The sequence below is a fragment of the Bos indicus genome, chromosome 28 (genome assembly GCF_029378745.1).
Source record: "Bos indicus isolate NIAB-ARS_2022 breed Sahiwal x Tharparkar chromosome 28, NIAB-ARS_B.indTharparkar_mat_pri_1.0, whole genome shotgun sequence".
NCBI classification, from domain to species: Eukaryota; Metazoa; Chordata; class Mammalia; order Artiodactyla; family Bovidae; genus Bos; species Bos indicus.
The window spans coordinates 27,058,200-27,081,023 of NC_091787.1; the positions used below are offsets into that span (position 1 = coordinate 27,058,200).

The window sequence follows — 22,824 nt, forward strand, 5'->3', positions numbered from 1 at the left end:
GTTTATCACCAGAGAACTCACTCATCAGATACTTAGTTAAGTGTGTATTATCTGAAGCTGTTTGCTCATTACCTTACAGCATTTAAGATTCACAGCAACCCTTGAATTATTATTTTTCTTGTGAAATTTTTTTTGTTGAATTATAACAATGGCATCTGTTTTTGCAGATGAGGAAAATCCAGTTGCATAGAGGTTCAGTAACTACCAAAAGTCACACAGCTTCTAAGTTAGAGCGAAAATTAGAGTAGAAGCCTTTGAACACTATCCAGACTTTCTAGGATACAACAGTGGCCTGTGAAACACTATTAACACAACTCTCAGAGTCCACAGGAGTCGTGATGAGGTTTAAGTTCAGGACAGTACTCAGAGGTGGGTGTCCTTTTCAGATATCCTGGAGAGTGGCTGGAGTATGTGTTCATAAAAAAACACAAAAGATGTTTTTAAAAAGTGTCATCATTTTAGCAGTTAGTATTTCTGTTTATGAACTCTCAAAATGATACCTTTAAACAGTAGTGACCCTTTTTGTCTAGTTTATACATAATTACTGTACAGATTTCTTCATTGTTTTTAGACACTTAATGGATCCTTTTATTTGGAGCCCAAAGCTTTAATCTCTGTTTTTGGAATTGCAAAGCTTCTGCTATCTTTGGTCATATGGAAACTTTTTTTCAGAAAGACTTTTTTTTTTTAAGTCTGTGAATACAAACAATTTAGGTGGTTGGTCTTAGCTGAGAGAACATTTGGTGAACGTAAATGGAATTGCTGAGTCATAATGTTTTTTTTTTTCTTTTAAAGTATACAATCCAGTGGTTTTTAGTGTATTCACAGAGTTTGTGAAGCCATCACCACAATTTTTGAACATTTTCAAAAGAAACTCCTTATTCTTTAGTAGTAACTTCCTCCTAGTCTCCTAGTTTTGAACAAATACCAGACTACTTTTTGTTGATAAATTTTCTTGTTCAGAACGTTTCTTATAAATAGAATTATATACTATGTGGTGTTTTATAATTGGCTTTTTTCACTTAGCATGATGTTTTCAAGATTCATCCATGTTGTAGCTTGGATCAGAATGTCATTCCTTTTTATTTATAGGCGTGAGGCTTTTCCTGAAGAATTTTAAGTAATGGATATATTCAGTGTTTCTATTTTGTTCTCACCTGCAGGAAACATAGGCGTCTTGGGTTTGCTTTATACAATAGGATAGTTTTTTGTTATTAGAGGAGTTATTAACCTGAGGAATATGACCCCAGGGACTTGGCCTTTAGGATGCCCTGAACCCTTTGTAATTATCTGCGAGATTTTATATTCCAAAGCATTTTTTGATGGGGGAGCATAGGGGACTGAGAACATTTAGCTTTTGTTAAAAGATAATTTCCCCCAGAAAGTAAAGTTGTGACACTCATACAGGTATGAAATGAATACACACTTTTATCTTACTTACAGTGTTCAAAAGAGAAGTCCAACGAACCAATACATTTGTAGTTCAGGAGTATTAAAATGAATATGCAAATAGAGTCAAAACAGTTTCTTCCGTAGTGGAGAAGGGAGGCCATTGAGCCTTCGCTGGTCATGAGATATAGATTAAGAGGAGTCTGCATTACTATCTTATCTACAGCTTGTACATGTTTGACTCTTTGTAACTGTATGGACTGTAGCCCACCAGGCTCCTCTGTCCTTGGGGTTCTCCAGGCAAGGATACTGGAGTGGGTTGCCATGCCCTCCTCCAAGGGATCTTCCCGACCCAGGGATCAAACCTGTGTCTCTTTACCAGTGAGCCACCTGCAAAGCCCAAACCTGTAAAACAACTTACATATAATCAGAATCCAATAATTCAGAGGGGTGTCCTTGACAGTATATACTTTTTCATTGGAAGCACACATTTTCTCCTACACTTTGAACAGATTATCCAAAAAGTCTGAAAGTCTTCCAAGTATTCATTTTAAATTTAAAGTCTTCAGTTTTAAAAAGTAGCTCCTTCATGACTAGATTTTGAAAGCAGACATTCTAAAAGTGTTTGTATCTGTTGAGGATCAGAGACCCAGGGATAAGTCTCTAGTAATTTTTTTGAACAGTGTTACTTGTTAGAAAGTTCCAGAGAAGTAGCCCTTGTGGTTTACTTAGGTCACACTTTTGGGCATGTGTTCAGTATTTCTCATTTCTAATAGCTGCGTGACTGTTATTGAAGGGAGGGGATTTCTGTAACTAGTTATAATTTGGAAAGTCTAGCTGTCTTAACTCTTGACAAAGGTAGGTGGATAATCCTATTAGTAAAAGAAGTACGGGAAGGGAGAAACCTAGATGACTGACTTCTTCCCCAGTTGCTCAGGGAAGTCAAGAATTCTCCTTTTTGTGTGAAGAATGTGGGATTATTCCCACTCAGTTCAGTTCAGTTGCTCAGTCGTGTCCGACTCTTTGCGACCCCATGAACCGCAGCACGCCAGGCCTCCCTGTCCTTCACCAACTCCCGGAGTCCACCCAAACCCATGTCCATCGAGTCGGTGATGCCATCCAGCCATCTCATCCTCTGTTGTCCTCTTCTACTGTTCCTACTAGACCTTGCTTATTATCCAAGGGGTCCTTTCTGGTCTTAAGAGGATGATGAACTTCTTTTGCACTTTGACAGGTAACTTTGTGTACATGTGCACAGTAAGTCATTTAGCTACTGACTGTAAGAGACTCTGGGAGTTCATTGCAGATTTGGCAACATTATGTGCTCAAATTTGCGGAGTGCTTTCCCTCAACATCTGCCCTACTTCCGTACTTCCCTCGGCCTGAGGTCATATTTACCAAGAAAACGCTGGTGGCTCAGTGGTAAAGAATCTGCTTGCCAATACAAAAGACATGGGAGATGCCAGTTCGATCCCTGGGTCAGGAAGATCCTCTGGAGAAAGAAATGGCAACCTGCTCCAGTGTTCTTGCCTGGAAAATCCCATGGACAGAGGAGAGTGAAGGACTACAGTCCGTGGGATTGAAAAGAGTTAGTTGGATATGACTGAGTGACTGAGCACGAACTGTATCCCTCAGTCTGTACCTTTTGCTTGTTGAACTTAGTTTTGTGTATTTCAGTATTCTCTGCTAGGTTGAAGCTCCCCATAATGTCTTTTTTGATGTATTTTAGAAGAGCGGTGCTCAGAGTTAACAGTTGACAGAATTAGCATCTGTCTTCACTGGATGCCTGCTCCTGACCTAAATTAATAAAAAGTTTTCAACAACCATTTGGTAGTCTTTGGGGCTGCCAGCTTTTAGGAACTTGAATTTTCTGTGAATGCACTCTTAACACCTGTGTTACATTGCATGGCTGTCTCCTCTCAGAGGCCAAGATTGTGTTCCAGTGATGGTTGAGGTGCTTTGCCCAAATAATCTAGTGTTAAGTATAGAGCAGTCAGTCTTGTCAGGCCTGTGAACTAGTACTGAGAATGTATATCTGACTCTTGAGGCCTGACTGGAAGGGAAAGTGTGGACAGTTAAGCGTTTTGAGACGAACTTCTCAGATACTGGATCATTTGACTTACATAGCGGAATTTTGGGGGAAGTATATGGTTTGCTTTTTACCTCCTAAGAAATGATGACTCATTGCCTTCAAACGTTCCTGTATCACACAGTTACCCTTGGTTGGTTGGAGTAGCTGTTTGGTTTATTGCTCAATTTCTTTAATGACTCAAGGGAGTTTTCCCTTTGGGCTTGTGATCTGTTTTTGCTGATAAACTTTAATGCCTTTTGAGGCTCTAAAGACAATAGTGTTTTCTTACCTGTTTACTTTATACTTTGAAGTTTTGCAGAATGTAATCTGAAGGAGAATCAGATTCAGTTAACTTTTTCCTCCTATTTTTAGAGTAGAAGTAAAGTAAGAATAAGCTCTTAACTCTTTGGCTTTCTTCTCTATTTTAATTTCATGCCCTTATTGCAGTCTCAGTCATTAGAGTATGATTTGCTTTTAAGACATTAAGACAGTGGGTGGACTGGGTAAAACAGGTTTTTCTTTTCCTCAACAGCCCATTCCTGCTTTAAAGCTCAGACTTCGGGATCTTGTGGAAAGACTATTGAGTGTTGAGTTGTGCACTTTTACTAGAGGATTTTGATTATTAGTATCTATAATTAGATTAGATTAGATCATTAGTGTCTCACCAAAGAATAAATATTAGCCATGAGCAGTGAATTGATGTGGCGGGGCCCCAGCTTTAACACTCCCAGTTAAGCTTGGTGGATGTCTCTTACCCCATCTAGTAATATGTTCTGGAGAAGGAAATGGCAACCCACTCCAGTATTCTTGCCTGGAGAATCCCATGGACAGAGGAGTCTGGTGGGCTACAGTCCATGGGGTTGCCAAGAGTCGGACACAACTGAGCGACTAAGCACAGTAATATATTAACTCAATTACTGAGTATTTCTTTTATCAAAGTAGGGGATGAGGAGAGAAGGGGTCATGTTATGGTGTAGAGAAAGGGTTCCTAACCAAGTGAGGATGTCACTGTCACCTGGGGGACATTTTCCAAAATATGTATTTCTGGGCTCCACTCTGTCCGTACAGTCCTGCAGGGTGGATTACTCTGAGAAAAGCTCCTTGGATGATTTTGGTGCCTTCTACTGGTTAGAAGTAATAATAACCATCCTTTCCCTGTAATGGAAAGGATGGTTATTATTAAGGAAAGAAGCATCATCCCTTGTGGGTCTGGAAATACCTTCTTTGAGTGATAGTAATTTTTAGAATGCTTCTTCTGGTCTGAGTTGTTAATTAAGAAATTTAATGGGGAAAAAATATCAGTGCATAATCAGGAAGTTGATTAGGTGCAGTACTGTTTCTCAAAGAAGGTTTTTGGAGGGGAGAGGGGGAAGAAGATGTGGATGGTGCCAGTACTGTTTCTCAAAGAAGGTTTTTGGAGGGGAGAGGGGGAAGAAGATGTGGATGGCGCCATTATGCAAAGTTTGCTTACAGAGTCATGTTCTCTTGAAGGGATTCAAGGACTGAAAATGGTTAATATCATTGGGGAGATCTGTAGGTCCGTGCTGATAGGAAAGTAATTTGTGATGCAAGAATTCTGAGTTTCCTGGACTTAGATGGACTCTGTCACATCATAGTCCTGGCCTCGTGAAAATGTTAAGAAAATAAACCCTAAGTATAAAAAGCACTGAGATTGTGTTGAGTGGAACCTTAGTGTTAATTCCTGTGCTGTTACACAGTCACGTTCTGAATTTAAGGAAGCCAGGAGGGAAATCACTCTAAGACACTGGTTTTAAACCTGAAGGTCATGATCCATTTAGAGGGATGTAGAATCAATTCAGTGGGCCAAACCTTTAAAAAGAAGGAAGAAATAGAAAAGAAATGTAAGTCTGTCACTAGTAATAAAGTATAAAGTATTTTGGAAATTTTTGTTTTGTTTTTATATCTTCTGTTGCTATATATGTGAGTTTGTGTTGTAAAATACATTTCTGTGGAACTGCATTGGGAAAGTTTGAAACTCAGTCTAAAAAGCAACAGGCCCTAAATTTACTAGCTTTGTAGACTGCTATTGTCGTGGTCACGAAAGTGTCTTGCACCCTTGAAATGACACAGGGGGTGAAAGAGCTCAGTATTAGAATGCTACCAAGCTCCCAGACACTCCAGCGGTTGCCTTTTGTTTAATAATGATTAGGATTATTGAATAAACCTTTAGATTGGAAATGGGATAAAGAGAAAGAGGAAGTCTGGTTACTTTTATCATTATTTGATAGCTTCTTAAAGTGCTTAATGTTTGAATCTTCACACTAAAGTTGATCTTTTTCCTTTAATATACTTTTAAAAGATTTATGGTATTCCTTACTTTCATTTTATATACATTCATTGAGCAAAGTGTTTTGTTTTTTCCTACAAGAATACATTTTCAGTTTTCTAACGAAGTATGAAGAAGAGAATGCTTTTTGGTGCAAGTTTCACCAATACCAAGAAGATCCTTGCGTAATAGACCACACCCACACCCACCCCACAGACACACACACAGACACTATTCAGTGAATGTTCTGTGTCCCTTCTGGGTACAGAAATAGAGGCCCAGACAGGTGAAGTAATTGCCTGGAGTTGTACAATAAGCTAGTGGCCTTCGTAGATGACCATTCATAGCTCTTCTGTTTCCAGAGACACAGTGTAGAGATTAAGTTGGAATAAATAGAAGCCTCTGTAGTTGTATGTTACCATATATCCAAGGTATATTCTACCCAGAGCATAGAGTATAGAAAGAAAATTCTGGGAATGGCGCTGGATTGTGATGTGTTTAGTACTCCTCTGCCTGTGCCGCTGAGAATGAGGGCTGGAAAGAGTACTGGGTACTGTCGGGAGGCTTGGGTTCCTAGTCTCTGCTTTAACGCAAGCCCATCCGGATGAGCTTAGGCACCCCGTTCCACGTCAGGGCCTCTATAAAAGGAAAACGTGGGTTTGGTCTCTAAAGCTCTCTTCAGCATTTAGATTGCATGCTTCCCCAGGGCTGGCTTATTGCGTCAGAATCCAGCCTAGGGTTGGTGTTGTTTGCAAGGCCCCGAGGAACTGCGGCCTCCCGTTTGCTATCCAAGGAGATAGCAAACATTACCGCACAGCCCTGTCACGCCGTGAGCCGCCAGTGTTGTGAGGTGCTTCTTCGTTGAGGACTGAGCCTAGGTTGTTTGTGGTGACCTAAAAGGACCCTGGAGTGAGGCCAGGAGGTGTAATTTCTGTGACCAACTAGTTACCTATTCAGAAAACTTGCTAGGACCCGTCCAAGTACAGTAGCATTCTATCATTGGAATAAGAGAATACAGAAATACATCTCCTTAAAAGGTGTTTCTTTGTGCTTAAGGAGATGTAGTCAAAGACTTCAAATTCACGGATTCCCATTATCTTCTCAGAGCAATTACAAAGAAAATATACTTCTGCTGAATATAATTTTGTAAACGTTAGCAAGGAATGCCTTTGTATTTTAATAGGCTTTTAACAATGGAATTATTAATAGTCAGCATTTGCTGATCCTTTGCCCTTTGCCTAATACTAGTATGTTACTTTTTTGTTCAGTCAGTGCTATGATAACATCCAGTTATCTTTTGACATTGGTAACCTCTTTATTTTATGGGTGAACTAGGAGCTAGAATCACCAGAGGGAAAACTGATCTGCAAAGCTGGAATGATGGTTCTCCCATCGTCCCGTTCATGCACACTTTTAACCATTTGGTTTTATCACAGCTTTAACACTAGAAGATGCTCTGTAATAATCAAAATTATGACATACCTTCGATGATAGTAGACTCCTCTGCTCTTTCTCAGGTCTCAGCCGGCACTGCCACTGCTGTGCAGCATTGATTGTTGATAGCAACAGTGTGCTCTAGGGAATGACCACCAAGAACTGTGGGGAGGGGGTTGCAAATAAGCTGTGTTTCTATGGATAGCCCTCTGGGGACCCAGGAATTGCCCAGTGCTAATTACTGTATGCCACAGCCTAATTGGTAAGGGCACAAATGTTTTCAGCAAACATTAGTTGAGCCATCCATCCTCCTCCTAAGCTTTCATGCTACTGCTAGAACATGGCATGTAGATTGCCAACAGGAATGTAAAGCAGCAGCATTGTCTTTTTTCACAATCTCCTCCACCATCTTCAGCTTCCCTCCCTCCCCTCTTCTTGTCTACCGCAGTTAATGCTGTCACTGCTTACCCAGTCTCTCAAACGAGAATTTGAGAATCTGGAATTATCTGTATGCTTCCCGCTCCATACTTCCTATGTCTGATAAGTTACTAAACCCTGTTTGTTCTACTTCTAAAATTGTTTTTCAAATTGTGCTGTTTTTTTGGCCCTGATACATAGCTCTTGTCAAACCCAGTTTATTTCTGTTTTGGACTATTTCAACAATCCTCTTAACTAAAATTTTTTGTCTCTATAATCTCTGTCCTGTTTCTATTCCTTTCCCATGAAGTTATCTTAGAAAAAAATTGCTCTCTTGATTAATAACCCATGCATTTTGTTTTGTTTTTAATTGTTCTTCAGTTTGCTTTTTTCTTAAACTCTACACTGTGTTCTGGAAATTTCTCATTGTGGTTCATTTAAATCTGTCTTTTTAATGCTGCTAAGTATGGATATATAAAAATGTATATATTATAGTTTATTTAACTGTTTCTCTATCAGTAGATGTTTATGTTTGTTTATATTTTTTTCTTTTGCTGTCACAAAGTGTATGTCCTTGAACATGCACATAGATACAAACAGGTAGATACCAAAATTGGAATTACTGAGTCAAAATGAATGTACATTTAAAATGTTAATGCTGCTGCTGCTGCTGCTGCTAAGTCACTTCAGTCGTGTCCGACTCTGTGCGACCCCAAGGATGGCAGCCCACCAGGATCCCCTGTCCCTGGGATTCTCCAGGCAAGAACCCTGGAGTGGGGTGCCATTTCCTTCTCCAATGCATGAAAGTGAAAAGTGAAAGTGAAGCTGCTCAGTCGTGTGCGACTCTAAGCGACCCCATGGACTGTAGCCTATCAGGCTCCTCCCATGGGATTTTCCAGGCAAGAGTACTGGAGTGGGTTGCCATTGCCTTCTCCGTAAAATGTTAATAGATACTGACAAATCACTTACAAAAGTACCTGTCAATTTATGCTTCCATCTGTGCTTTTTTTTTTTTTTTTTTAAGATCATTTTAAATCCAGACCTAGTGTTCTCCTCCTAGCCTCGGTTCGCTTGTAACTTGATGTGTTCCCTCATTTACCTGGTCTCTGTCAGCCACTGTCCCAGCCTTTGTTCGATACAGCCTGTCTGCCAGGCGCCATGCTGGGTGCTGAGGATGAATTCTGGAGAAGACAGAGTCCGGTCTTTGCCCTCATCTTGTGTGTGCTCTTACTGCACAGGGCTTTTTGCCATTCCCAGGCTCCCTGATGCATTTGCCGCTATTATTCTGTCTTCTGGGTATGAGTTTTTGTTTTTTCTGCCTAGAGACTTTTATTTGGTCATTCTATAGATTTTATCCTCTGTCTTGTCTTCCCCATCTCCCCACAGGTAGAGAGAGGTAGGGCTTCCTTAGTGATCTGTCTTAGCATCCTTCTTATAGTGTTTATCCTGAGTAGTTCTGATTACTCATTTATTTATGCGTGTGCCCATGTGTGTCTGCATGTGTATGTATGGCCTCTCTCATTAGATTCTAAGCTCTGTAAGGGCAAGAAGCTACACTGTTTACCTTGATGTTCCCCCAGCTTAATGTCTTAAACACTGGAGAAGCTTCATAAATGTTGAGGAAGGGAATGAATGGCAAACTAAAGATGAACTTAATTTGTCTGGGGCACTTGGGGGGCTTGTGAATATGGCTGGGATCTGGTCAGTCTTCAGGTCCCCAACCGTGCAGGGAGATGAAGATCATGAGTCGACTGCATGGCACATTGTCATAAGCTCTGTGTTGAGGCACGAGTGAATTTACTCTCATGAGTTGGGTATTCTGGTGACTTTTCAGAGGAGAGGGTTTTTTTTTCTTGCTAGTGCTAGCTGTTGTGAATGATTCATGTCATAAGATACAGTTCCTTGCCTTAAGAGTTTGTGTCAAATGGGACCTTAGAGCAGAGATGGGTGGACTATGGCCTATGGGCCAAACCTTGCCTGCTGCCTGTTTTTGTATAGCCTGTGAGCTAAGAATGATACTTTAATTTTGCAACTGTTTTTATAAAAAAGGTATTTTGTGATTGTGAAATTACATGAAATTCAAGTTTTAGCATCTGGAATTAAATTTTGTTGGAACACGGCTCCCTTCAAGTCTTTACCCTCTGTTTTGTGGCTGCGTTTGCTGTGGTTGCAGAGCTGAGTAGTTGTGACACAAACTGTTTGGCCTGTAGTACCTAAAATATTTAGCCTGTGGCCTTTTACAGAAACAGTCTGCTGCCTTTAGGGTTGTGTTGTTGTTGCTCAGTTGCCCAGTCGTGTCTGACTCCTTGCGACCCCATGGACTGCAGCATGTCAGGCCTTCCTGTTCTTCACCATCTCCTGGAGTTTGCCCAGGTTCATGTTCATCAGTGATGCCATCCAGCCATCTCATCCTCTGATGTCCTCTTCTTCTGCCCTCAATCTTTCCCAGCATTGGGGACTTTTCCCGTGAATTGTCTGTTTGCCTTTTGGGTTAAAGAACGGGAAAGATTCAAATAAAGAAGAGAAGAAGAGAAAGATATTGAGAGGATTAGTTTGAGTTAAGATAATGGGATGGGTACTTCGCTGGTGGTCCAGGGGTTAAGCATCCACTTCCTATGCAGGGAATGTGGGTTCGATCCCTAGTCGGGGAACTAAGATACCACGTGCCGTGGGGCAGTTAAGACCATGTGCCACAGCTGGAGAAAGCCTGTGCCCCTGCAGCGACCCGGTGCAGCCAACAAAGAAGACAGTAGGACAGTAAATCCTGCAGTCTTCCAGAAGTTTTAGACTGAAATGATGACCCAGCCTAACCTTTTATTTTACAGACAGAGGATCAAAAACTTTGTCAAAGTCCACGTGTCTGTTAAGGGGCAGTGTCCGCTGCAGTTCCTGGAGCAGAAGCTTTGCGGACTTCAGAGGATGATAAGATTACTGCTGGGGTAGGGCCACATCATGAATGGCCTTGCCCTTGAAAACATAAGGTTGAAAAACAAACTAAGAACAGACTTCCTTTCTCTCTCTGAAAGTAATATTTTTTTTCTTTTGTATTTCTAGAAGGCCTTTGAGCCCTACTTTGAGATTTTGGAAGTATATTCCACAAAGGCCAAGAACTACGTGAATGGGCACTGTACCAAGTATGAGCCCTGGCAGCTGATTGTGTGGAGTGTCGTGTGGACTCTGCTGATAGTCTGGGTGTATGAGTTTGTCTTCCAGCCAGAGAGTAAGTATACTGCCCCCCTCTGTAAAGGTACAGTGGAGTGAACACCAGCTTTGGAACTCGGGGCTAACGGATTGGGCTAACCTCTTGCCTGGTTGGTTTGGTTCTGATTTTTAAAATCTATTTAGATAGAAAGGGCATTGCCTTCTGACTGGTAACGTTTTAATAGGACTCTTGTGTGACTGTAACTGTTTATGTTGATTTTTCTGGATTTGCAATTTACATTAAAACCCCTGAGAGATTAGTCATCATAAGGATCCAGAGTGTCGCTCAAACCCTCTTCACTTTTACTTTCTTGCCTAGAACATAATTGTGTCACCCAGAGTTCTCCAAGCATGGATTTATTGCTTTCATTGTAGGCTTTTTTTCAATAAAGATTATGTGAAATTAGAACAGCACCCATGCAGCGACCATGGGAATGTCTGCTGTGTGTCAGGCACTGCCATGCTCTAGAGATATCTCTGCTGCTGCTAAGTCACTTCAGTTGTGTCCGACTCTGTGTGACCCTATAGATGGCAGCCCACCAGGCTCCCCCGTCCATGGGATTCTCCAGGCAAGAACACTGGAGTGGGTTGCCATTTCCTTCTCCAATGCATGAAAGTGAAAAGTGAAAGTGAAGTTGCTCAGTCGTGTCTAACTCTAGTGACCCCATGGACTGCAGCCTACCAGGCTCCTCCATCCATGGGATTTTCCAGGCAAGAGTACTCCAGTACTCCAGGGTGCCATTGCCTTCTTCGAGAGCTATCTCTACAGTACAAGTAATACAGGGTCCCTGTCCTCTTGGAATTGAACCTCTGCTGTCAGGAGACAGTACCCTTTGAGCTTCCTGTGCAGGGACTCCGGCAGCCAGACTGATGGGAAAAGAAGGCCACTCCTCAGGGAGTGTGGAAACTGAGAAGTTTGTAGTGATCAGTTTGTCCATCTTCATCTTCATCTTCCTAAGACCCTGCTCACTTTCCCTGCACCAACCCCCCCACCCGCCTACCACCTGGTTGTGTGTGAGCTCCTTACGAATTCTTCCCCTGTGGGCTGGGTTGGGTAAGTCAGCAGTAGGAGAGGTGATGGGTGTTCCGTACACGCCCCTGCACCCCTTCCTCACCCACAGTAGGGTATCTGAGTTAGAAACATTGATGAGACTTCCTTATCATTTCCCATCTGTTTAAAATTTCCATTAACTGTTTGCTTCCCTGATAACATCTATTTGAAGAGGCTCTTCAACTGATATTTTTTTCTGCTTTTTTTCTTTTTCCCCTAGGAAAGTCAGCTTAGAGGCCAGATTCTGTTTTATCCCTTTACCATGACGACTAGCCAGCCATCCGGTAACACTGTGCCACATTGCCAAGTTATAGCAGAGTTAGCATTGCGCTTAATTAAAGTAGAGGTGAAATGTCCTCAGTCTCTGCTCCTAGTGCTTGCAAAACTTTCTCACAAATTCATGACAGGTTAGACAGACTAACCCTTGTGCTTCATCTGCTCCATGGTTTGGAAACAGACACAACCCTTGTCCTTCTGCTCAGGCTTATTCCTTTCCTGGGAAGCATTTGATTCAGTGCCGCCCACCATTCTGTCTGATTCCAGAGGGTTCTAAGGAGTAGCAGTTCTTGCTTTTTTTGTTGTGATGAAATATATAGAACATAAAATGTATCATTTTACCCATTTTTAAGTGGAAAGTTGTGACATTAAGAACACTTACATTGTTAGGGAGCCATCACCACCACCTTTCTCATAATTTTAGGCTCTGTGCCCATGAAACTTGAACTTCCCACTACTTTCTCTCCTCAGCTCCTGGCATTCACTGTTCTGTGTGCTTTTCCTTTTAAAGTGGCGCATTTGTAAATCTGAACTACAGATTTACTTACTCACTATCATAAGCATGTCTTCCTGTTAGAGAAACTATCTGTTTACTTGGTCTTGGTCAGAGACCTTGGTCAGACCGGAGTCAAGGTCAGAGACCTTGAGGTTTATATTTCTTCAATATGCTGGGTATTAGCTTTAGGTATTTACTTGTATTTTCCGTTGTGCAGCCCACAGTGCCCGTGTCCAGTTTGTTTAACCCATAGTAGCAGCTCAGCCATCTGAGGTCCTGGAACTTACCTGCCTGCCTTTAGTGTTCAGAAACGAGTGTGCCAGCTCTGAGCATGCCATGAGAAAACTAACACTAGCAGTGTGTTAATGGTGTGTGCCATCTAAATCTTCATGAACTCCAAGCCATTGCATGGTTTTTAGTAACATTTTTTCTTACTATAAAAGCAGTACATTTTCATTGTATGAAATCAGGCAATATGGTAAACCATAAGAATAAAATTGAAATCTTGTTACCTAGAGATAGCCACTGTTTATGTATCTGTATGTCTGTCTATGGCTTCCCAGGTGGCTCAGTGGTAAAGAATCTGCCTGCCAATACAGAAGACACAGGAGATGCAGGTTCAATCCCTGGGTTGGGAAGATCTTCTGGAGTAGGAAATGGCAACCTGCTCCAGTATTCTTGCCTAAAAAATTCCACAGACAGAAAAGCCTGCAGGCTACAGTCCATGGGGTTGCAAATAGTTGGACATGACTGAGCAACTGATCATGCATGCACCCATCTCTTTCTATATCTGAATTATACAAAATTAATTTCGTAGGTTGAAAATTGCTGAATATTGGCAATTTCATATTGCTTAAATACACAACACACTTTTTATTTTATAACTTCCAACTTGAACTTTAGACACGGATAGAAATGTCTTTCCTCCAGAGATCAGGAAATTTTGATAGAATTGCCAATTTTTTTAGCACCTTGCTCACGTAGAAGTGTTCTGTGTATTAGTGAGCATCAAGTTCCTTTTGGTGTATTGCCCTAGAGGAGTCTAAAGTCTGACTAGTGAAAAATTTTGCTGATCTTCAAATTCTGCGTACCCTTCTGAGGGAGAGAGGGTAATTGTGGAACACAGCATGGACACAGGTAGATAAGAACTGGACACGGCAGGAGGGTAGGGCAGGGTTGGCAGTCTTCTAAGGCGTGATCTCTCTTCTACTTCTCTGTGGTTATCAGCTCACATCCTTCCTCACTGACGTTGGTTTTACCTGTGGGATTGTCTGTAGTTCATCAGTAGACGTCAGAGTTCTGTGGTTGGAGGAGGTTTCTAGCCATGGCACCTTGGGCAGTGCCCTTAAGCCTGTTAGCCTGCTTCCTCGCAGTGAAATGGGCATACTTATACTGCTTTACCCAGTCAGAGAGTGCTGTGAGGCTTGAGTGGCATCACTGGTGTGAAGGGATTTGTAAACTAAAAAGAGCCATGCATTGTTGTTGTCACACTGGCATTTCCTATTGATTACCTTAAAACATTCTCGTTACTTTTCTTTCTGGACCTCTGGGGGTTTTTACTGTTCTAAAGAATTAACTCTTACTGCAGTGTAGTTGCTTTGCACTGTTGTGTTACTTGCTGCTGTACAGCAGAGTGAATCAGCTGTCCGTATGCACGTCTGTCTGATTTCCTTTCCATTTGGGTCACACAGAGCACCGTGCTGGAGCTCCCTGAGCTGCACAGTCGGTTCTCACTAGTTGCCTATTCTGTGCACAGTGGTGCACCTTCTGTTAGTCCCACTCTCCCAGTTCTTGGTTTTTACTTTGGAGATACTCTTTTTAGGTCTCGACCACATGGTCTTTTCATTCTTAATTTCTCTGTGTCTGATCTGTATTCTGTTCTTTTTACTCTGTACCGTGTTATCTCACAGATTTCACAAAATTATGTGTTCTCCTCCTCCCAGACACATGAATGTACTTTCAGACACCTGATTCAGCTTGCTGATTTTTAGACTTCTTTCTACCTCATTAATTAATTGCTTCATCCATTAAAATAGGGAGTAGTTCTGAATCTTTACAGCTTTAACACTGTTAGAAATAATCAAATAACAAGCAGCTGAACCATCTAACACTAAATGCTGCTCGTTTGATGGATTGTTGTGGTGACATTTAAAAATACACTTTGGAAGAATTTTTAATAATGTAGAAATGCTGTAAATGAGAAGAGAATACAGTATTCTGTGTACCATAAGATTTCAGGACTGAAACAAAATACTCTAAAATTTAAGCAAAAAGTAACTGGTTTCAGCCCTTTGTCTTAGTCAGCCTGTGTGTTAGATACCTGCTTTTGTCCCAGACATTTATAGAGTGTCAACCTCAGTGCTAGGCACTTATGGATGCACCCTAGGCAAACACTACCAGTAAAGATGCATAGCACCATTTAATAAATACCCGTAGGTGGTGGAGACACCTTCTTTGGTTGTTGAAAGCTACTTTTGGGCAAGGAAATTGGAATCCCCATATCTCCTAGGAAAGCAGCAAAGTTCATTCAGTTCATGCCTTGTATCCTTGCAGAAAGCATAGGTCTAGATTCCTTTGAAACTCATTTGAGATAACTGAAAATTCTGTTGTGCATGTGAAGCAGTATAGAGTCCTAGGAGTCTAGGACTAGAAACACAGAGACTTCATTTAAATCCTTGCCCCATCACTGATATGATCCTCGGCCTTGAGCAAGTTATTGATGCTTTGATCCTCAGCTGCCCTTGGACAGTAGGCAGTGCCTTCTATGCCAGCCTCAAAATCTTGCTGTTGGAGTCAGTTGAGATACACTGAACGTGAATTCATTAAAAGGCATGACTGTGTATTTAGATGCCATGTATTTATAATAATTGTAATTTACAGGATCAGGATTTCAGATTTGTCCTATGCCCAACAGAATGAAGTCTGATTGGTGTCCATGATATCTGAAAGCCTTTCTAGGTCCAGAAAATGTTGTTGGGATATATGTTGAATGAGAGACTAGAGCACAGATTCTGAGAAGATGCATGGGTTGGTCATTTATTTTGAGGCAGGGGAGAGAAGTGTTGGGCGCCTGGCAACCTTGGGAAGGTAAGGAAGTCTGCGGTATGCTTGGCCCAGCAGTTGTGTTTCTGGGAACTTATCCTGCAGATATGCTCTCATGCAGTACAGCATGTGTTACAAGGCTGAGCCATTTCAGCGTGGTTTGTAACAGCAGACATCAGAAACAACCTAAGTTTCCATCAGGAAAGGGCAGGTTAAATAAACTAAGGTACGTCCATCTAATGGAATACTCTACAGTTGTAAGATTGCATTAGGGAGCACCGGTCTGTAAAAGACTGCTGCTGAGTAGAACAGGTCTCGGGCAGTGCTGGAGTATGCTACCTTTTGTGTAAAAGAGACAAGACAAGAACAAGTCTTCCCTCTTGCTTGTATATGCATACAGAAACTCTGGAAGGGTATCTAGAAACTAGTAGTAGTTGTACTAAGCTGGGGGTAGGATGAGGGTCTGGGGGATAGATGAGAGTGTGTGTGTGTGTTTATTTTTTTGAACCATGTTATATTACTTGTTCAAAAATTAAAAGTTGTTTTTTTGTTTTAAGAAACTTACCTTTGTAATCTGAAGGCAAGTGTGATTACAGAGGACATGCTGAATATTCAATAGTTCATACATTATGACTATCAGGTCATAATCCATGGGAATTTCAATAGAACCATTTGTTTCTTTTAGGTTTATGGTCAAGGTTTAAGAAGAGATGTTTTAAGCTTATCCGGAAGATGCCTATCATTGGTCGTAAGGTAAGCAGAGTCATTTCACTTTTCCCTACTGCTTCCCTCCCCCATGTTCATCACACCTCTTTCTATTTACTAAAACTAGGAGTTCAAGGGGGATTGGGTGCGTTTTGTCCCCCATCTCCAAGAAACATTTGATCACATCTGGAGACATTTTTGGATATCAGAAGAGGAGGTGAGTCCTCTGGGCACTGAGCAGACAGGGGCGAGGGATGCTGCTAAACATCCTCCAGTCGCAGGACAGGCCACACAGCGGAGACCCATCAGACTCAACGCCGGAAGTGCCACAAGTGAGAAGCGTGACGACACTCTTTCTCCACCATATTTGACCAGAGGAGAAAGGAGATGTCTGTTCAGGAAAAATTTGAAATTAGACAACCTGACAGAAGTGACAGGAAGCTTTGGAACAGTATTTGGTGGTGGTGGTTTAGGCGCTGAGTCGTGTCCAACTCTTGCGACCCCATGGACTGTAGCCTGCCAGGCTCCTCTGTCCATGGGGATTCTCTAGGCAAGAATGCCGGAGTGGGTTGCCAGTTCCTTCTCCAGGGGATCTTCCCGACCCAGGAATCCAACCCTGGTCTCTTGCATTGCAGGCAGATTCTTTACCAACTAAGCTACGAGGGAAGCGGAGCAATATTTGGCTGAGCTGAATTTAGATACTTAGCAGGGATTGAGTGCTTACATGGTTCAGGGTTGGCAGGCTTTCTCTGTAACAGGCTGGATATGAAGCGTTTTAGGCGTGGCAGGCCACGCCACATCTGTCAGCTTTTCAGCTCTGTCCCTGTGGAGGGAAAGCAGCAGTAGAACAATGGGTGGAGGAGTGGGCCTGTGTTGCAGCAAGAATCTCTTCATAGCCACAGTCCACACTCGGCCTGTAGTTTGATTAGGCCTGTAGTTTGCTGATCCCAGGTTCAGAAACTTAGAGAGCAGAGCTGTCCTCTTGCTCTTTGTTCGTATCTGTAGTCTAGTCTGCTCCCTTCACTGGCTCCTCTCTGACCTCACCCATGCTCAGGATGAGACAGTCGCCTCTACCTTCCCACGGGTTCTTTATCACAGATGAAGACAAATAGGGCAGGCCCCTCTGCGGGTTCTAACGAAGGCACACGACCCTCGATGGCGTCATCTCCCCTGCCACCCACCTTCCCCCTCAGCTTTCCTGCAAGCTTTCTTTCTTTTTTGGCTTTCAGTTCCTTTCCCCCTTGCCTGGCCAAATCAGAAAAGACGGCAGTTACTTCCAGCCTTTGACTGATGTTCATTCAGACCACTGTGTGAACTCTCCCAGAACTTTGTATTTTTAGGTTCATTTCCTGTGGGGAAGTGGAAGTAGTAACGGCTGGAGAAGGAGAGAAATGAGGGCTTTTATTTGACCCTTAATCATATTAAGCCCTGAAATCAATCTGCTGTAGTCCTTAGAGAACAAAGAGCAGGGGAGAAGAAGGATACAGAGGACAGGCTGATTACAAGGGAGAAGAGTGTTTCCCCTTATCATTTCCTGTATTTTTCCCCTGCCCTTATTCCTTACACTTTGCTCCTTCCATTTCTAATTTTGATACAAATGAATGCTGGGGTTCCAGAACCCATTAAATTTATATGATAACAGCATTGGAAGATACTATTCAATTTTGCTACTCAGTAAATACAACAGCATTGGAAGGTACTTAGAAAATGTATAATCACCTTTCAACTTTCAGATGCAGATGTTGAGGTGCAGAGACAAAAGTTACTCGTTTTGAGCGAGTGTGTGTGTCCCTCCTCATTCATTGAGCATCTGCTCAGCGTAGGTACCATTCTGGGTGCTGGGGACATAGTGTAGGACCACTTGGGAGGCCATGCCCTTCCCACATGGAATCTACATTTCAGTACTAAGGAAAGACAGAAAATGAATAAGGAAGCAAATGCATACGAATTTCCCTTTGAGATAAATGCTGTGAAGAAATTAAAATGCAGTGGAGCTTCTGAGGCAAGAATTGATGAGATGATTTGAGGAAGTGCTTGCTGTGCTTTCTCATATGCCTCTCATGGTCATTTTTGTCTGTTTTATTACAGTAGCATCATCTGTGCATGGAAGCCCAGCTTTCATAGTTCTGGTTACATTTATGCAGCACAGTTCTTTATTTAAATCTAAAAAATATCTTCATGTCCATCACATGCTGCCCTGGCATTGTCCAGGAGTGTGCCCTGGTCTTCCTGCCAGTGCCTGCCTGATAGACTGTTACAGACATGTTCTAAAGGAGGGGCTTTCCCTGTGTTTTTTTTGAGGGCCGCATCTAAGACCGTCTTGGATTCTAATCATCCACTGCTAGAGATGAGACAACCTAAATGCTGGGAATGAGACATCAAACTTTAGCAGACATAGGGCTGAAACCATGTCACTGTGACACACACAAGTCGTAATGTGTAGCCACCCTTCCCTAAATCTGCAAACCAAGAGTCTCTCATTACCACTGGCAGCCTCTGCTGTATTCTTCCCATCTGCTCTGTTCCTCCCCTCCCCTCTTACCCTAGCACTTTTCATTACCTTGATTTTCTGACTGTGATGCTTACAGATAAGCTTCAGGACAGGACTTAGCCCTGCCCCACCTAAGCTGTGTACTGCCTGAGTTTGTTTTGTTCACTGTGTATCACTGCTGTGTAGTTCAACAAATGTTTACCAAGTGAAGGAATGAAAGAACATGTCTGATGAGGATGGAAACGAAATAACCATAGTTGATAAATTATGTGGCAGAAGGACCACTTTCCTGGCACTGGAGAATGGGGCAGTGTGAGCTTCCAACCTGAGGAGACAGATGGCAGCCTCCCTGGCTCTTCCCGGCACGTCTGTCTTACTCTTCTGTGTGGGGATTCTGGTAAGGCCTCCAGTTCCTGGTGGTTCTGGGTGTGCCTGGTGAAGGGGCCCATCACTTGCCCAAGCACCAGAATCTGTTTACTGCTGCTTGGCCTGTTCTCTGGCTACTGTTCATGGTTCTACCTTGGTTTCTTTGGTGCATATATAGTAGCTGCTGTCAAGGCATGAACAAGGTCTGACTCTTGCCCACAGAGAAGTGCTGACTTCAGCAAATGCAAACCAAGCAAAGCATTGGTGATAGCAACGTGACAAAGGAAAGGGACGGGGTGGGGTGGGGAACCGAGTGTATCTTCGACCTTTCGAGAGAAAGTTGACTTTGCAGACTTTAAGAGACTGTTGTCCAGGTGAGATAACAGTGAAGGGGTCCAAATGTCAACGTACCTCTTTAAGAAAAAGTACCGTCCTTGTTCTCGAGCACTTGTGCAGTGCCCAGCACCGAGTGGTTGTTTGGTGACGTAACTGGTTCTTCACTCTCAGTACTGTATTCTCCTGTCTCCTGTTAACTTTATCTTCCTTACCTTTGGAGATCCAAGATAAGTTGAACAAGACCAAGGAAGATATTAGCAAGAGCATGACATTCCTGAAAGTGGACCAAGATTACGTGAAAGCCCTGCCCTCTCAAGGCCTGAGCCCGGCTGCCGTTCTGGAGAAACTCAAAGAATACAGCTCAAAGGGTACGCTTCTCAGCAGATGCATGCTCCCTACTTCTTCCCGTGGCTGGTCACTCGCTCATCATGGATGTTTATAGAGGTTAAGTAGAGTTCATCCCTGGTGCTTCTGTGTTCAGGAGGGCCCGCCTCCTGTCTCAAAGGCTGAATTTCATCTTTTAAAAATTGTATTTAGATTCATTCTTCACCTATAAAGCAAGCAGATCTCAGAGAAGATGGAACTTGGTTCCATTTTCTTTTCTAAGCCTGAATAAAATAGATTTGTTTTTTGGAAAGACAAAATATGTGATAAGACTGAAACAGAGATTCATTTTAGCAATTATGGAATCTGTATAGAGGCACAGAAGAAATAAGAAGTCAGTATAATTTCATCCTCAAAAGACCAACACAGATGATATACATATCTCTCTCTCTCTCTCAGAATGTTAATGGTGTTTTGTGTAATAAGCCCACACATGTACATGTATGCATGTAGGAAGGATAAATGCACTTAGCAGCCTAGTGTTAAGAGTACAGCCCATGGACTCAGGCTTGACTCACATCTGGTTCAGCCACTTAACAAGATGGCCTCAGGTGAGTTACTTCACTTCTCCATGCCTCTGTATCTGTCTCTCTACAATGAGGATAGTAATTGTAGTACTTACCTGAAAGGATAATTGTAGCGATTACATGCAGTCATACATATAAGCATATAATACCTGGCTTATAATAGGTACTCAATAAATTTCAATAAATGTTAACTATTATTAATGCAAACATGTTTGTTACAAACTTAGGATTATATTACAAATAAATTAAACATAGGCATTTTCATTTGGCATAATTTTAGATTTATAGCAAGTCTGCAAAGATAATACAGAGATTTCCCACAAACCTCTCACTCAGCTTCTCCTGATGTTAACATCTAAAATAAGCTTGGTACATTTGTCAAAACTAAAAAAAAAAATTAACATTGGTACAGTGCTGTTACCTAAACCACAGATTCAATTCCTATTTCACCAGGGTTTCTATAATGTCCTTTCTCCTGTTCTAGGATCCAGGGTACCATATTGTATTTTAAAAGTTCTAATTGACATGTGTTGAATTTTTGATGATATTTTTGATCAGGTGATACAAAACTAGATACAGTCCAGGAATGATACAGGATATAAAACAGGGATTAGCATTCTGAGACCTGTAGATTAAAGATGTCTACAATTATGAGTGCTGGGTTGGCTGCCTCCTGTCTCCCTCCCTTCCATTTCTAAGTCGCTGTCCATTGCCATTACTCTGCAGCTCCAGTAAAAGAACAGGAAATGAAACACACACCCTACTTTTGAAATGCAGGTGACCTCTGGTCTGAAGACGTGCCTGTCACAAACCAGTCCCTCTGAGGACAAAGTTAGCTTGGCCACAAGCCAGAGCTGCTGGTCACATGAGAACGAGGGTTTGTCTGGATAGTCACTGCTCAGTCTGTGCTCTCACTGGAGCTGCGGACCTTGGCTTTGTCAGAACCATGGCAGCAGTTTTCAGTTTGAGTGCTTCTATAATTCTCACCACTCACTTTCAGTAGGGCACAGGCATGTTGTCTTAAAGGACCCGAGACCCCCACGTGAACGGATTTGTATTGGTATTGGGGAGTGTTTCTGGGGGAGGACCTCAGAGAATAGTGGAAGGTCGGACCTCACATCCCGGTCAGGAACCTTTCCTCTGGTCCTTCTCCCAGTGTTGGCTGTGCTGCTGACGCTGAGTGCTGCAGCACATGTTGCTGGAAGCAGGTGGCTAACTCTGTATGGGTTTCCAGGCTTGTCTGAGGACGATGCTGATGGCTCACATCTCACCATGGTTTGTCCAGTCAGAGATTCAGTTCCCTGACTCCAGCTCTGGTGATACTGTGCTGAAATTTTGCACTTTGCCTTACTCTTTCTGCTAACTGTGCCCATAGCAGTTTCCACACTCCCTTTGACTGGCTAGAAAGGGAGAGAAGGTGGAAGCCACTGCAGAAAAAGGTCAAGCGGAGCCATACAGAGAACTGAAAACGAGTGTAGACAGAAGAAGTGGTTCTGCTGTTAGAGGCCAGCTGGGGATGACGACGTTACTAGTGGACGTTCTCTATTGTACTTAGATGCTGTTGCTACCTTTTTCACACTGTTGTTGATGGTAGTGGTTGACCTTTCATCTTTATTTTGCTGTGACACTCTTTACTGAAGCTCTTTTTCTTGATTTAATGTAAGGACGCCTTGGAGGTTCTGCTCCAACTCTTGTACACAGAGGAGTTTCTCCCTGTTTCTTCTTTAGAATCTGTCTCCCCAGAGGCTCCTGCTTACTGACCCAGTGGTCTGCCTTTTCTCTGCAGATGTCTTGTGGCAAGAGGGGAAAGCCTCCGGAGCAGTGTATAGTGGGGAGAAGGAGCTCACCGACCTCCTCGTGAAGGTGAGCAAGTGCTCAGTCCTTGGAAGGAGTGTGCGGCTCTGCTGGTTTAGATGATCACATCTTTTTCTCTTTATTCTTGTAATTTAAAAAAAAATTACTTAAGCAAAGTTTATTGTTAAAACTAAAGAGGTTCAGTGTCTCTTACCCAACAGACAAAAATGCATAACATTGTCCAAGACATCTTCAGTCTGTAAAAAAGTAAGATGTTATTTATGTCTCCAGGCTTAATAGACACCTTGTGTAGAAAGCAGATTGCTAGGGAAGGTAGTTCATCATTTGCGATTATTAATGATAAGGTATATTTTGTTGGATCAGAAGAGATAAGGGATGGAAACTTGGTCATGATTTCCTGAGTCTCAAATCACAGAATCTGAGAATGAGCAGTGGTCTCAGTTATAATTCATATAATTCTCATATTTTTTGGTTGACTTTAGAATTGCTTTAGCTTCTTCCATTTCTAATCAGATTTATTTTTTAAATCTCACTTT

At 42.3% G+C, this 22,824-nt stretch overlaps 1 protein-coding gene across 6 annotated transcripts in view; it reads left to right on the forward strand.

Moving 5' to 3' along the window:
• The window catches only part of SGPL1 (sphingosine-1-phosphate lyase 1), a 67,034-nt gene that overhangs the window by 25,783 nt on the left and 18,427 nt on the right, over positions 1–22,824 (forward strand). For 4 of the 6 annotated variants that reach the window (XM_070782332.1, XM_070782333.1, XM_070782334.1 and 1 more), the window contains 5 exons: positions 10,653–10,818; positions 16,350–16,417; positions 16,497–16,586; positions 19,783–19,930; positions 22,260–22,336. In XM_070782332.1, coding sequence (XP_070638433.1) covers positions 10,653–10,818; positions 16,350–16,417; positions 16,497–16,586; positions 19,783–19,930; positions 22,260–22,336 — 549 coding nt within the window. Of the gene's footprint in view, positions 1–10,652; positions 10,819–16,349; positions 16,418–16,496; positions 16,587–19,130; positions 19,258–19,782; positions 19,931–22,259; positions 22,337–22,824 lie in introns of those variants that run through there. The other 2 variants (XM_019953888.2, XM_070782335.1) reach the window with 2 other exon arrangements.